A 17,264-nucleotide genomic window follows, 5' to 3' on the forward strand; every position below is an offset into this window, starting at 1 on the left:
AGAAAAAAAACAAAGTCATGAGAATTATTTAAAAAAACAACATATATATTAAAAATATGTTTGAAAAACATATATATATATATATATATATATATATATATATATACAGCATTTGCTTTAAAAATAGGGTCTTCTTTTTTGAAAAGTGATAGTAGGTTATAAAAATTAAAATTAAAGGAGAAATAGAGGACTTAAAAATTTAAAAAAAATTTTAAAAAGGGAGAAGAAAAAGAAAAGAAGAAAAAACAATAAAACAACAACATCAACCAAAAAAAAGAGAGAGAGAATGGTCGTAAAAATAGTAAAGATATTTCTGGGACTTTCTTTTGTGTTGTGGGCAGTGTGGGGTCACTTCCAAGGCGGTTCCCTCTGTTTAGCTTCTTCTGTTTGCTGGTCTCTTTAGTGTCCGATTTCCACCCTGACACAAGGGGGGCAGTGGTGGACACTTTTTTTTTTTTTTTTAGGCTCACTTGTTCCATTGCGCTGTGGGGAGGGAGGGATGCTGCAAACAAATAACACTGGCGTGTGCTCGCAGTGCCTTAGCCATGCTGGGCATGCCCCTGCACACGGTGCACACCACTCAGGCTCTATGTTGCTCTGCAGGGAACCGTCTGAGGCTGGCCCTGGGCTGCATGCACCTCCCCAGTCTAAGCTGCTCAGGCTTGGCTCTCAGGTAGCCCTCAGAGGTACAGATTCAGTTGGGCCTGCATTCTGTGCCCTTCCCAGGACCGAGTAGCTCAGGTGTTTGGCGAGCACGGTCGCTGCAACTTATCGCCTTTCCCTGCTGCTCAGTTTTCTGGGTGTACCGCTGGCGCCCCTTGCCAGGCAGATGGTGACTGTCCAGAACCCCAAGAAGTCTTAGTTAGCAAAGAAGCCTGCTTGCAGTTTGGTAGGTAAAGTACCTCCCGGGCTGCGATTGCCCCCTTCCAGCCCTTATGGCTCTGGCTGCCTGTCACCAGATGGGGATGGTCTGCAGCTGGCTTTGTTCTGTGCATGGTCCTGGTGGTGTCTTATGTTAGACACCATGGTTTTCACATGGTAGCTATTCCATAGTCTGGTATGCTAGCCCAAGTTAGTTCACTCTGGTTACATTCGGGGCATTCTGGCCCGATTCTTAAAAGCACTGCAGCCTGTGCCTCCCTGCCCAGCCCCCACTTGCTAGTGGCGGATGCAGGCATCTGTGCTGCTTCTCCGCTGGGGGAGTTACCGTTGGGCTCGTAATCTGTTGGTTTTAATTATGTATTTATTTTTCTTCCCTGTTATGTTGCCCTCTGTGCTTCCAAGGCTCACCACAGACTTGGCAGTAAGAGTGTTTCCTGGTGTTTGGAAACTTATCTCTTTTTAAGACTCCCTTCCCGGGATGGGGGTCCCTTCCTGGGATGGAGCTCCCTCCCTACCTCCTTTGTCTCTTTTTTTCATCTTTTATATTTTTCCTACCTGTATTTGAAGACAATGATCTGCTTTTCTGGGTGCCTGACGTCCTCTGCCAGCATTCAGAAGTTGTTTTGTAGAATTTACTCAGCATTGAAATGTTCTTTTGATGAATTTGTGGGGGAGAAAGTGGTCTCCCCATCCTATTCCTCCACCATCTTAGCTAACCTCCTCCGGTCCAAGTTTTATGCATGAAATAGGGCACTTAAAGCTGGTGCACTGGGACAACCCTGAGGGATGGGATGGGGAGGGAGGTGGGAGAGGGATTCACAATGGGGAACACATGTACACCCATGGCTGATTCATGTTACTGTATGGCAAAAACCACTACAACATTGTAAAGTAATTAGCTTCCAATTAAAATAAATAAATTAATATAATAATGAGAAAAGAAACAAAAAAGTGAAAGCTAAGATGAATTAAAATTGTGGAGAACTGCAGCTGGCCCAGAGGGGATATAGTAGAGCATACATAGAAGAATATAGTGAGATATCAAAGCTAGAAAGTTAAATTCATATGAAATCAGATAGCTTCTGTTTTATTCCGGAGATAATGAGTAGCCACTGAAAGTCTTAAATATTGAAGTGGAAAGGCTAATTAAATGGTACAGGAAAACCAACCAGGAAGACAGTTTACCATCTAGGCATGAAAGGATTGGTGCCTGACTGTAGAATACAAGATATTACATATCACAATGACTTGGAAACCAAATGTCAGTGTAATTTTAGAGGAAAGATCAGAGTATTATGAAATTTGTAGCCTTGATTCCTGAAAGGAGGTGGTGCCATGCACTTACATAAAAGTTAAAGGAGTTGCCACAATCCCAAGATTCATTAGAAAGAGTGCTTATAGTAGTATACCTGATGTCCTTGTGATTGACAAGAAAGAAAAAAAATAACATTTTGGTGATTTTTGAAAATAGTTTGTTTTCATTACCATTCTATTAAAAGTCTGTACATTTCTGATATGTAACTCAATGAGCCAGATTGCTGGGATTTTATATACTATTGATGGCTCTTAATTTAATGTTTTCAGCTTTTGGAAAAGTTTGACTTGCATAACTCAGTATTTGCATATGCTTTGCATGTCCATCTCAAGTGGGGTCACTGTTAAACTCACGTGTAATATAAATATTAGCTTAAATTCCAGGATATTATAGTCAAATGATGGTTGTTTATTGTAGGTCATGATCTGAAGTTGTGGCCTTTAAGTCCTTCATGGTTATTTGAAATGTTTGAATGAATTATATTTTAAAACTGTCAATGGGCTCTTACATTCTGCTTGTGGTTTGCATGTTGTTTGCATGTCAATTGGACTTTAAGTAGGCATATGACTTGATATGGCCAAATGGTATCTGGACAATGCTGGAAACCTTTCAAGGATGAGGAAAGATTATTATACTGTTAACAGAAGTGTAAATTCAATAAAAGTTAAAGCATTTGAGTGATAAATGGAGGGACTGATGGCTACTTTTCATCTATAGTTTGATCAATTTTCTATTAAAATACTGACTATACAAAGAAAAATTGGAAATCCACAATTATCTTGGGTTTGTGGTAAATGTTAACCTTATATAAATGGGTTATTGATAGTTGCTATTATGTTGAACATAAGGTGAAGGTTATTGATGGTTGCTATTATGTTGAACATGAGGTGAAGATTTTAGGGAGAGATAAATAGTGATTAATTTATGTTATGGAATATCCCATCATTACAGCAAAGCTGCATGATGGGTAAAGCATAAAATACATATACATCTACATAATTTTGTAAAGTTAACTTAAAATAAACTAATTTAAAAGGTGGCATAGAAATCCATTTTTAGTTCAGTGTTTGCACTATATTGAGACTTTAAATTAGTAATCACAGGAAAAAGGTTTCAAAACTGCAAAATCTGTTTTAATAGATTGCTCCTAAAAGTGATTCAGAGGGTGAGCCATAAATGAAGTGATGGGGAAAAGTTTAAAATACTTTATTAATACTCTCTGGGGACTTGGAGTCATAGGAAGTGTAGAATATGTTTCCCTTCTTGGATTCCACACAAAATTTGTTTCCAGCTTTTTTATCCTTGAATAATTCTGATAACAGTATATTTTGTGTCTGTCTTTATCAGAAGTATTGATGACTGTTGCATTCTTTATTTAGGAATTTCTTTAATAGAGTGATCATTTTAATGTGTGAGACCTGTCATATCTAGGAGTTTGTTTCATTGTGCTACTTTTGAATACTTTGTTAGTGACTTTAACTCAGCCATCTTTGTTGAGCCCAGGAGATTTATTTATAGCATTCTTCCCTCTAACCCTGTTTGTGTCCTAAAATTATGTTTTGAGTCTTTGTATTACCATTATTGTTGTTTTGAGGAATGAGATTTAAGAGGCTCTGAATATATTTCCTACAGATTCATTGTACACTTGCTGTTGTGATATTGGAAACAAGAAAAAAATGATGAGATGCAAAGAGGGGAAAGGGATGTTATTAACATTTGATAATTGTGTGTAAGATGAACATGAACATTGCCCATAGTAGAATTTCAATAGCCTATAATAATTTAGGAAAATTACAGGGAGCACATTTTAGAACATCTGTTCAATATTACTTGTTTCTGGAATCATGTCCAAAAAAGGCAAGATTACTGTCAAAGCAAGAGTTTAAAATACATTATAAAGTGCATACCTGTGGTGGATTCATGTTGATGTATGACAAAACCAATACAGTATTGTAAAGTAATAACCTCCAATTAAAATAAATAAATTTATATTAAAAATAAATAAATTAAAATTAAAAAAATTGCTATGGTTTACTTATTCTAATCATGTTAACATCTGTAATGTTAGGTCAACTTTCCCTAGCCTCTACTCAAAGGTGTTTCCTCACATATACCAAACTTATGAAGGATAAGCAGACAACTATTTCACTTTCCCTAGCCTCTACTCAAAGGTGTTTCCTGACAAATACCAAATTTATGAAGGATAAGCAGACAACTATTTCAATTTGTTACTTTTTTTTTTCATAATGACATATCTGTGGCTACCACAAGAGTTATATGCATAATACTTGAAAGATATTCTTTAAGAAATTAAAAAATATATATATTTCACTTTGCATATGTCCTCTATCAAAATATCAACCTGTTTTCCAGTTTTAATAGCAAATATCCACATATTTGAGTGAGGTGAAGGTGAGGTGAAGTCGCTCAGTCGTGTCCGACTCTTTGCGACCCCGTGGACTGTAACCTACTAGGCTTCTCCGCCCATGGGATTCTCCAGGCAAGAATACTGGAGTGGGTTGCCATTTCCTTCTCATGGGGATCTTTCCTTCTCCAAGGATTTGTTAAACAAATAGAATAAACAAATAAAACAAATAGAATTCTTGAGACTACTCAAATATGTGGGCTTCCCTGGTGTCTCAGAGGTTAAAGCGTCCGCCTCCAGTGCAGGAGACCCGGGTTTGATCCCTGGGTCGGGAAGATCCCCTGGAGAAGGAAATGGCAACCCACTCCAGTATTCTTGCCTGGAGAACCCCATGGATGGAGAAGCCTAGTAGATTACAGTCCACGGGGTGGCAAAGAGTCGGACACGACTGAGCGAATTCACCTCAACTTCACCTCACTCAAATATGTGGATATTTGTTATTAAAACTGGAAAACAGGTTGATATTTTGATAGAGGACATATTCCTTATGGACAAAGTCTTCAAATTAGAACTATAAGCATTCACTTTAGAGATTTATACCTAAAAGTCTAGGACATATTCCCAGTCTTATTTTCTTCAATAATTCTGAAGCCTAAATAATCTACATCTTATCATACCTGTACCACTATTCAGTTCAGTTCAGTTCAGTTTAGTTGCTCAGTCTTGTCTGACTCTTTGCAACCCCATGAATTGCAGCACGCCAGGCCTCCCTGTCCATCACCACTGCCCGGAGTTCACTCAAACTCATATCCATTGCATCAGTGATGCCATCCAGCCATCTCATCCTCTGCCGTCCCCTTCTCCTCCTGCCCCCAATCCCTCCCAGCATCAGAGTATTTTCCAATGAGTCAACTCTTCGCATGAGGTGGCCAAAGTACTGGAGTTTCAGCTTTAGCATCATTCCTTCCAAAGAACACTCAGGGCTGATCTACTTCAGAATGGACTGGTTGGATCTCCTTGCAGTCCATGGGAGTCTCAGGAGTCTTCTCCAACACCACAATTCAAAAGCATCAATTCTTTGGCACTCAGCTTTCTTCACAGTCCAACTCTCACATCCATACATGACTACTGTAAAAACCATAGCCTTGACTAGACGGACCTTTGTTAGCAAAGTAATGTCTGCTTTTGAATATGCTATCTAGGTTGGTCATAACTTTTTTTCCAAGGAGTAAGCGTCTTTTAATTTCATGGCTGCAATCACCATCTGTAGTGATTTTGGAGCCCCCAAAAATAAAGTCTGACACTGTTTCCACTGTTTCCCCATCTATTTCCCATGAACTGATGGGACCAAATGCCATGATCTTCGTTTTCTGAATGTTGAGCTTTAACCCAACATTTTCACTCTCTTCTTTTACTTTCATCAAGAGGCTTTTTCGTTCCTCTTCACATTCTGCCATAAAGGTAGTGTCATCTGCATATCTGAGGTTATTGATATTTCTCCCGGCAATCTTAATTCCAGCTTGTGCTTCTTCCAGCCCAGAATTTCTCATGATACACTCTGCATATAATTTAAATAAGCAGAGTGACAATATAGAGCCTGATGTACTCCTTTTCCTATTTGGAACCAGTCTGTTGTTCCATGTCCAGTTCTAACTGTTGCTTCCTGACCTGCATATAGGTTTCTCAAGAGGCAGGTCAGGTGGTCTGTATTCCCATCTCTTTCAGAATTCTCCACAGTTTATTGTGATCCACACAGTCAAAGGCTTTGGCATAGTCAATAAAGCAGAAATAGATGTTTCTCTGTAATTCTCTTGCTTTTTTGATGATCCAGCAGATGTTGGCAATTTGATCTCTGATTCCTCTGCCTTTTCTAAAACCAGCTTGAACATCAGGGAGTTCCCGGTTGATGTATTGCTGAAGCCTGGCTTGGAGAATTTTGAGCATGACTTTACTAGCATGTGAGATGAGTGCAATTGTGCAGTAGTTTGAGCATTCTTTGCTATTCCCTTTCTTTGGGATTGGAATGAAAACGGACCTTTTCCAGTCCTGTGGCCAGTGCTGTGTTTTCCAAATATGCTGGCATATTGAGTCCAGCACTTTACAGCATTATCTTTCAGGATTTGAAATAGCTCAACTGGAATACCATCACCTCCACTCGCTTTGCTCCTAAAGAAAGAGTTAAGCTAGAAACTATAAACATATCATTACATTATAATGTTTAAAAGGAAAGTTGCTTCTTTTCATTAGGCACACTGATGTTCAACTTAAAGATTCTTGTTTATTTTTATGAGTAAAAAATTGAACATTATAAATAAATATTTTGGAAGTGAGAGCAAGAACAAGGAATATTGTTAAATAAAAGTCTGTATATAGGTGCATTTTAAAATTATAAAACCATGTTAAATTCCATAGATACTATTAATTGCTCAAGGAGATACTAAGATAGGATAAAATCACTTAAAATTCAAGAAGAGTGAAGACTTTTTTTCTTAACTATTTAATAGCATCAATTTTAATATGATTTCCCTTTGTCCAAATAATGTAACAAATATAATAATTTAACATGCGCTTTCTCTTTTAGGACTGGATCTGCCATTTATGATGATGCCTCATCCTCTACTTCCAGTCAGCTTACCTCCTGCATCAGTTGCCATGGCAATGAATCAGATGAACCATCTTAATACTATTGCCAACATGGCTGCTGCCGCCCAGATTCACAGTCCACTCTCCAGAGCGGGGGCTTCAGTTATAAAGGTAATAATCGTAATTTAGAAGAGGATAAAGTTGTTAATAACATGTAAATTTTGATAAAATAATAATTTCATGAAATTTTAAGTATAAACACATAGCTCACTCACTCAGTTGCTTAGCATAAAGTATTGATGAGTTTGATTTCTGACTAGGCCTGCTATGGTGTTTTTGTTATTGTCATTTGTTTTCATTCAATGACCACAGATACTACCTTTAATTCTAGCATCCTGTCTTGTATTCATGAGCACAGTGTGTGGGAGGCTAAAGAGAGAGCAGAAGAATATGCAAAATCCATTCCTATTGCTGGGATGAAACAAAGTAAACACTGCATCTTCCTGGTGTTTGTGAGGCAGTTGTGGAATAGTATATATCATAAAAGATTTATAATTAAAAAGACCTGCATTTCAGTTCTGATTCTGCTACTTAATATCTGAATGACCTTGGATATAGCAATTAACCTTCCTCAACTTTTTCCTCAACTGTAAAATAAAATTCATAATCTACCCATCTATTTCATTGGCCATCTGGAGGTAATATGAGTAAAATGCAGTTTAAAATTGTGAAATATTAAACAAATCCTTATGATAATTTACAGTATTCAGTTTAGTTCAGTCACTCAGTCATGTCGGACTCTTTGCGACCCCATGGACTGCAGCACTCCAGGCTTCCCTGTCCATCACCAACTCCCGGAGCTTACTCAAACTCATGTCCATAGAGTCGGTGATGCCATCCAACCATCTCATCTTCTGTCATCCCCTTCTCCACCCGCTTTCAACCTCCCCCAGCATCAGGGTCTTTCCCAATGAGTCAGTTCTTTGCATGAGGTGGCCAAAGTATTGGAGTTTCATCATTATCATATTCTAGAATAATTTTTTTCAAAATTTCAGGACCATTGTGTAATGAAGCACAAATATTTTATAATCTTCCTTATGTCTCCTATTAGTTTGTCACATGGACCCTTTGCCCTCCAAGTATAACATGAACTAAGTTTTGTAATACATTTTTCCGTTTGTGGAGACAATAATATAAGGGTGTAGAAAATCAAATACTATAGTTAATCAGGGCAACCCTTGATTTGTTCCTTTGTTCCTCCATTTATTCAACAAGCATTATACTCAATATGTAGACATCACATAGGGCAATATGGGAAATAATTAGGATGTAGTTCCTGACTTTCAGGACCTGCAACCTAAATTCTAGATGAATAACAGATGAACATTTAACTTGCATAACAACACAGACTGTGATGCACAGCAATCCATCAAGCATTATGTGAATTTAGAGGAGGGAGAGAGCAAATCTAGGTTAGAGAAGAGAGGGAACAGGAGTTACAAATGGCATTACCGTTGATGGATTTGAGCTGGGCTTTGCAATATTGTTATTATTGTAATAGGTGAACATGGGAGAAAAAGAACTGAAGGCAGAAGAAATGTGAGATTCTAGACATATTCGTTCAATTTTAAATTAGCTTCTTGTTTGGTGAACTTCTAAAGGAATGAAGAAAATTTAAAACATAACCTTTTTCAGAAAGGGAAATAACTGATAAATTTTTATTAAACTCCATTTATATTTTCATGGCCAAGTAGCAGTATGCTTTCTATAAGGACTGTGGCCCTCAGTGAATTAGTCTGTTTTGACTAAAAGTGATGGGAGTGTGGACATCTTTATCTTGTTACTAATCTTAGAGGAAATGCTTTCAGCTTTTTACAGTTGAGTATATTAGCTGGCAGTTCAGTTCAGTTCAGTCACTCAGTCGTGTCCGACTCTTTGCGACCCCATGAAAGGTAGCACACCAGGCCTCCCTGTCCATCACCAACTCCCGGAGTTCACTCAGACTCAAGTCCATCAAGTCAGTGAGGCAATCCAGCCATCTCATCCTCTGTCATCCCCTTCTCCTCTTAGCTGTAGTATTGTCATATATGGCCTTTATTATGCTGAAATACATTCCTTATATGCTCACTTTCTGGAGAATCAGAATAAGACAGTGATATCTGGTTTAAAAACATTGTGGGTCCATCTGTATTTTTTGTCTTCTATTGATTGAGTCCCTATTATGTATCATGTGATTTTTAAGGCTTGTGACCTAATAGGGAGAGACAAAAAATAAAGTTTTTCATTTAAAATATAAACAGATAAAATGAACTAATTTGTACTATTTTGAAAACATGTTTTTGCTGATTTTGTTTTATACCATCTGAAGCCAGGATTCCTGAGTCATGTGAAAACTACATATATTGTTTTAAATTTTCCTATATTCTATGTGCTTAAAATTTTTGTAGTAAATATTATCAATGTGTTATGTTTGTCTTTTTTTTTTTCAGGTTCTTTAAAAGGACCAATATAAAATGCATACAACCATGATTGCATGTTTATATAATATGTATTTTTATAATGTGACAGTATACTTTTGTTTGTTTGAATGCTCATAGACTCAAATGAATGCACCACTTAGTGTACTTATTCATAATATCATTTGACTAGTCTGATAATATTGCATATTAGAATGAAATAAAAACCTTCAGATTCCTGTAATAGGCTTAAAAGTCCAGTGTTTTAGAGTTTGTATTTGGGCCAACATCCAGTGGTATGCCTATAGATCAGAAAAAAAAAAAAAAAGAAAGAAAAGAAAAGAAAGTGAAAACCTCTGATTTATAACATTTGACAATTTCTGTGGTATAAGTAATTCCCACCATAGCTGATTTCATGCTAACAGCAGCTTAACACCTGACTCACAGAATTACTGTGTACTTAATAATTAGCTCTAATTTGAACAAGATAATACTCTCCTTTAAAGCCTTATATGAAATGTTTATCAAATCAACTTTTCTGCACCAATATTCCCCCATATCCAGTAAATCAAACAAAATATTTTCAAAGTAATTTACCTCTTATATTTATTCAGAAAAGCATAACATGTAAATCAAGGTTTGAGATCCCTATGAAAATGAGTAAACGTGTTTTTTTGTTGTTGTTGTTGTTGTTATTGAAGTTATGCCACTTTAACATAAAATAAAATCACATTGGAAAGAGCATAATTGCATTTATGCCTTCTTATTCTACCAGTGTGTAAATATTTACATCCTAATGTGAAAAAAAAAAAATGGTGAATAGAGGTGTTGACTTCTACAAATGCTCTTAAATAGTGAAAACTAACACAAGGGAGACTAGACCTGGTTTCATCTTTTGAATTTCCTTCTCACAGGTAGAAAAGAAAACCACAGCTTTTTAGAGATTTGAGAAGTGATGTGACTTTTAGAATCTTAGACATCTAAAGAAAATATGTATTAAAACTTAGGTTTTAATAAATTTCCCACCTTCATGGTGGTAAACAATTAATAAATAATCTTAGATGCATAGCACATACCCACTACAGCAATACTATTTAATATAGTAGCCATTAGCCACATGTGGCTATTTCAATTAAAATTAATTAAATAAAATGAACATTTCAGTTCCTCAGTGGCTACTAGTTACATTTCAACTTCTAATTAAATAGTACAGATAAGGAACATTTGCCTATTTACAGAAAATTTTATCAGACAGCACTGTTTCTAAGACGTTAGATAGGATGGTTGCAAAATTCAGAACATTCATAATCTTTGGGGAAAAGAGATAATACACTTTGAAAAATCAGCAACTGTATTGCAATTGTTATGCACAAGGTCCCAATCCCCAGGACTGAGAGAACAAGACATCCACAGCAATGCAAACGCAAAAAGAGAATTTTATTGCTAGCTCGAGCCAGGACCCAAGTTTCATCCAATGCAATGGAGTGGAACAAGGGCCCCGAGTCCTGAATTACAGCAGTATTTATAAGGTTAAGACAAAGACAGGGCGTTGGCAGGGGCGAATTGATTGCAAGGGCTCCTTAACATCTGCTAATTGGCTAGATTTTTGCATGCGCAGGCTTTCTCGGGGCGGGGGGGGGGGGGGGGGGGGGGGGGGGGGGGTTTGTCCTTGCCCTGATAAGCTTGAACCAGGCTACAGGGAGTATACTGATTGGTCGAGTCCTGGCACCTGCAGAGGATGATCTCAGCTCCTCCTTGGCAATAACTCAGCCCCTCTGTAAAGGAGACTTAGGCCTACCTTGGCCCCCTGAAGCCTGTCATGGCGCCTGTTTGGTCCTAACACAATTAGCATTGAATTTGGCCAGAAAGGATAGTTGTTGCTTAATATTGCCTTATTGTTGTTCAGTTGCCCAGTTGTGTCCGACTCTTTGCTATCCCATAGACTGCAGCACACCCAGGCCTCTATGTCCCACACCATCATGTCTATTACATTGTTGGTGTCATCCAGCTGTCTCATCCTCTGATTCCCTCTTCTCCTTCTGCCCTCAATCTTTCCCAGCATCAGGGACTTTTCCAATGAGTCAGCTGTTCACATCAGATGACCAAAATATTGGAATTTCAGCTTCAGTATCAGTCTTTCCAATGAGTATTCAGGGGTGATTTTGAAAGATTGTTGTTAAACCGTGAAAAGACACTGGAATTCTTGGCCTCCGGAGGAGAAGAATTCAATCTGGAGCCAGAGATGAGGCTTGATTGCTCAGAGATTTTTGTGTAATAAATTTTTATTAAAGTATAAAGGAGATAGAGAAGGCTTCTGACATAGGCATCAGAAGAGGGCAGAAAGAGTACCCCCTTTCTAGTCTTCAGCTGGATGTTATACGGTCACTAGCCATCTGTTAATGAAAGAAAGGAATGTCTTAAAACTCAGAATGGCACCAGGCCCCTTATCCATAAAATGTATTTTGGGATAATCTTGGCACCAGATGACTCATCCCGGGCCATAAAAACAATTGATTTGAATCTTGTAGAAGGGCAGATTACCATACAAATAGTTTCATTTACATAGATTAAGGGAACAATGTCTGAGTGTAACATAGTGGTTTGTCAAGTAGGTTCTGAGCCATTAGGCGGAACTAACTTGAAGACAAGAGTTTGGGGTAAATGCATAGTACATTAACATAGCTTAAGACAAACATTTCCATAAGAAAAATGCATTGGTTAACTCAAGGTTTGAGAATAGTTAACTTCAGGTGAGAGCAGGTGTCATTATTGCAACACAGTATTTTAAGAGAAACCTTTTAAATTTGTATAGAGAAGGAAAAGAATATCGCTAGTTTGTTTCCTCCTGCTGCTTAAAAGAGATAAAAATGTCTGACACTTGCAGCCTATTTCCTCCGTTTGGAGACCCCTGGCCTTCCTGCCTGTTACCCTCTCAATTCCCTTAAGATTGACTGGTTTGATCTCCTTGCTGTCCAAGGGACTCTCAGGAGTCTTCTCCAGCGTGATAGTTCGAAAGCATCAATTCTTCAGTACTCTACCTTCTTTATGGTCCTGCTCTCACAATCATATGTGACCATTGGGAAGACCATAGCCTTGACTATATGGACATTTGTCAGCAGATTATTGTCTCTTCTTTTCAACACACTGTCTAGGTTTGTCATCACTTTCTTACCAAGAAGCAAATGTCTCCTGATTTCATGGCTACAGTCCCCATCCACAGTGATTGTAGAGCTCAAGAAGAGGAAATCTGTCATTACTTCCATCTTTTCCCCCTCTATTTACCATGAAGTAATGGGGCTAGATGCCATAATCTTAATTTTTTAAATTTAGTTTTAATAATTTAGTTTTAAGCTGGCTCTTTCACTCTCTTCCTTCATTTTCACCCCCTTCACCCTCATCGAGAGGCTTACTCCATTATTATTGTCATCATTTTCTATTAGAAAACAGAGAGCAAGAACAGAATTAACTGATTTAGCATAGGTCCAATATGTGCAAATAATCATGTTACATTGCTTTATCAAACAAAAAAAAAAAAAAGAAGAAAGAAACAGATACCCCATCCCCAAAAGAGTTTATAGAATTATATACTGTTTCTCTCTAGAGATATCATAATTTTTTAATTAAGTAAGATGTATTAAGAAGAAGATTTCAGTGGAGGAATATGGCATGATGGGTAAGAGCATGAGCTCTGAAGTCAGATTGTATGCCTGTATTTGAATTCTGATTGCACCATTTCTTGTAATGTGAATTCAGGAAAATGAATTAACCTGTCCATACTTGCCTATCAGTTTGCCTTCTTTTGCAGTGAAGTGGGGAAAATAATTGTATCTACCTCATAACATGGGGTGTTAAAATAGACTTAAATGAGACAAACTTGTTAACACACTTAGTGTGTTTATACTTAGTAAATACTCAGTGTAAACTAATTGTATTTTATTATGTTTTATACTCAAGAATTCATATAGAAAGAGTAATAAGTAGAAACCAAGATCATGGCAGAGAGCTAGACTGAGAAAGTAATAGCTTTTCCTATATACATTTGTCTGTGCAAATTCTTATCAGTAATAGGACTAAGGGGTCCCCACCATTAGATGCATATACAGGTATTGGACTCTCCCTCTGCAGAGAATCTGTTAACTTTTAGTACTTTGATCTTGATGTCACAAAAGGAAGGTTAGGGATCTGGTGGGAACTGGAGAGAGATGCCCATATTAATATCAAAATTTATCTGATTTTTATTCTATTTTAAATTACCTTTGAATGTTTCAGTTCACTCAGTTTAGTCACTCAGTAGTGTCTGACTCTTTGCAAACTCATGGACTGCAGCACTCCAGGTTTCCCTGTCCATCCAGTTGGTGATTCCATCGAACCATCTCATCCTCTATCATGACCTTCTCCTCAAATTCATGTCCATCTAGTTGGTGTTGCCATCCAACCATCTCATCCTCTGTCATCCACTTCTCCTCTTGCCTCAATCTTTCCCAGCATCAGGGTCTTTTCAAATGAGTTAGCTCTTCGCATCAAGTTGCCAAAGTATTGGAGTTTCAGATTTAGCATCAATCTTTCCAATGAACACTGAGGACTAATCTCCTTTAGGATGAACTGGTTGGATCTCCTTGCAGTCCAAGGGACTCTCAAGAGTCTTCTCCAACACCAAAGTTCAAAAGCATCAATTATTCAGTGCTCAGCTTACTTTATAGTCCAACTGTCACATCCATACATGACTACTGGAAAAATAATAGCTTTGATTAGACGGACCTTTGTTGGCAAAGTAATGTCTCTGCTTTTTAATATAGTGTCTAGGTTGGTCATAGCTTTTCTTCCAAGGAACAAGCGTCTTTTAATTTCATGGCTGCACTCACCATCTGCAGTGATTTTGGAGCCCCCCCAAAATAAAGTCTCTCACTATTTATGTTGTTTCCCCTTCTGTTTGCCCCATCTATTTGAATGTTTTATGTGGATTATTTAGTCTGTAGTCTGAACTATGCATATATACACACCATATGAAGACACCTGTAGGATTTTCTGTCATTTTCAATGGGTACATTACTGCTGCTGCTGCTGCTAAGTCGCTTCAGTCATGTCCGACTCTGCGACCCCATAGACGCCAGCCCATCAGGCTACCCCGTCCCTGGGATTCTCCAGGCAAGAACACTGGAGTGGGTTGCCATTTCCTTCTCCAATACACAAAAGTAAGAAGTGAAAGTGAAGTCGCTCAGTCGTGTCTGACTCTTCACGACCTCATGGACTGCAGCCTTCCAGGCTCCTCTGTCCATGGGATTTTCCAGGCAAGAGTACTGGAGTGGGGTGCCATTACCTTCTCTGAATGGGTACATTACACACTCCATAAATGTTTGTTGCATAAATGAGTAAAAACTAATGATTCATTGGATGTTAAACATTGGGGAGTGTTTTTAACATGATGATCATTAATGATATAGACGTTAATTCAAAACTAACAAAAAAAAAGTTGTAAGTTGTAATATATATATATATATATATATATATATATATGTATATATATTTAGTTTTGTTGTTATTTCTGTTTTTTGGTCAAAAATAGTTTGAGAATATCGTTGTGCCTGGGCACAAAGTCCTTAGGTCTGACTCAGATCTCTTAACTGTTGGCTCAGCTATTAGCACTTGTAGCTAATAATTAATAGAGCTATAACATTAATTAGAAATTGTATTATGATCATTAGATTTTTAAGACATCTTTCTGTTATATTACACAATGTGGCAAAATCCTGAGAGCAGAATAGGTAAAATATCTGACTGATATGAACACATATTTTCTTACATTAAAGTATCTCATAGTACATTTTTTCTATATTTGTGGGAAAGTTCATCATAGTTTTCTCTGTAACAAATTTAAGAAATTTAAGTAGGAAGCCTATTATTTGGCTGTTTACCAATACCATCTGATTAGTTGTGTTTTTTGTTTGCCTGAGCAGCTGGCGATTAATGAATTGATTGGAAATGGTCACAGGGCAATGGCATTAGCATGTGAACATCTGGCATTAAAATTACTCAACACAGAGAGCACTTTTTCTGATAATTCAAATTCACTGAAAGAAGTCACTAGTTGAATCTTATTCTAAGTGCTCTGTGGAAAGGAAAAGCTATTGCAATATTTTAGAACATGAGATGAAGATGTATTGTGTGAGAATTGAGGGCTGTTTGTTGTGTATGTGTGTATGTGTTTGGGTGGGTGGCAGAGACCCAAGCCTACAACCTAATTTACAAGCCATACATATTTTCCACTGAAATATCCATTCTCCCACTTGAGGGCATTTACATTCTATGAACAGATATTATAGCTGATTCCCTTTAAGCTGTCAGCCTCTTCCAGAACAAGTTGATCACATTGAAGAGGTGAGAGGGCACGTTGGCCACCTAACACATAGGTCACAGATACGGCATGCTTATGATTTTGGACTCTCTCATATGAAAATTCATGAAAACTTGCCATATCCATCTGTGTTAACCTAAATGAGATTGTAAATTGATGATTGTGGAACATATATTAATTCTTAAACTGATTCATAAAAATTCATAAAGTGTCATGCATCCAAAAATATTCAAAGACAAAACAGAGCATGTAATTCTTTCTCAGTACTAGTGGTAAGCTAAGTTAACAAAATCAATTAACAAACTTATAGTCTTGTTCCTGATTTTCTTATATAAATTTGTCAAGTTATAATCAAGACTGTTTCTTTAGAGCTATGGTGACATTACAGAAGGAACACATCAGTTATACAAAGTCTCACGAAAAATGTGTGAATAAAATATCTAGTATCAGTTAAACTTTCAAAATCCACTCCTCAGCAATGAAATGACATTAAATTCTTTAGGAACTTATTAAGAGATTAACATTTGGAAGATCAATTACAGTGAGAATTGAATTGCAATTAAATAAAAAAGACAAATTATATATTACATAACCCCACCAATGCTTGAGAATAATCAATATAAGAAATATCATAGCTACAACACTGAGATAGGAGTTCCTAAAAGGCAACTATACACAGTTCAGTTCAGTTCAGTCGCTCAGTCGTGTCCGACTCTTTGCAACCCCATGAATCGCAGCACGCCAGGCCTCCCTGTCCATTACCAACTTCCAGAGTTCACTCACACTCACGTCCATCGAGTCAGAGATGCCATCCAACTATCTCATCCTCTGTCATCCCCTTCTCCTCCTGTCCCCTATCCCTCCCAGCATCAAAGTCTTTTCCAATGAGTAAACACTTCGCATGAGGTGGCCAAAGTACTGGAGTTTCAGCTTTAGCATCATTCCTTCCAACGAAATCCCAGGGTTGATCTCCTTCAGAATGGACTGGTTGGATCTCCTTGCAGTCCAAGGGACTCTCAAGAGTCTTCTCCAACACTACAGTTCAAAAGCATCAATTCTTCAGCGCTTAGCTTTCTTCACAATCCAACTCTCACATCCATACATGACCACGGGAAAAACCATAGCCTTGACTAGACAGAATTTAGTCAGCAATGTCTCTGCTTTTGAATATGCTATCTAGGTTGGTCATAACTTTTCTTCCAAGGAGTAAGCGGCTTTTAATTTCATGGCTGCAGTCACCATCTACAGTGATTTTGGAGCCCCCAAAAATAAAGTCTGACACTCTTTCCACTGTTTCTCCATCTATTTCCC

The 17,264-nt window shown here is 37.6% G+C and overlaps 1 protein-coding gene across 3 annotated transcripts in view; it reads left to right on the top strand.

Annotated features, from left to right (window-relative positions):
- Positions 1-17,264, top strand: part of DACH2 (dachshund family transcription factor 2) — a 697,738-nt gene that overhangs the window by 566,484 nt on the left and 113,990 nt on the right. For all 3 annotated transcript variants that reach the window (XM_042241740.2, XM_060407431.1, XM_060407432.1), the window contains one exon: positions 7,144-7,316. In XM_042241740.2, the coding sequence (XP_042097674.1) occupies positions 7,144-7,316 (173 nt within the window). The remainder of the gene's footprint in view (positions 1-7,143; positions 7,317-17,264) is intronic.

Source organism: Ovis aries, chromosome X, assembly GCF_016772045.2.
Source record: "Ovis aries strain OAR_USU_Benz2616 breed Rambouillet chromosome X, ARS-UI_Ramb_v3.0, whole genome shotgun sequence".
Taxonomy (NCBI): Eukaryota; Metazoa; Chordata; class Mammalia; order Artiodactyla; family Bovidae; genus Ovis; species Ovis aries.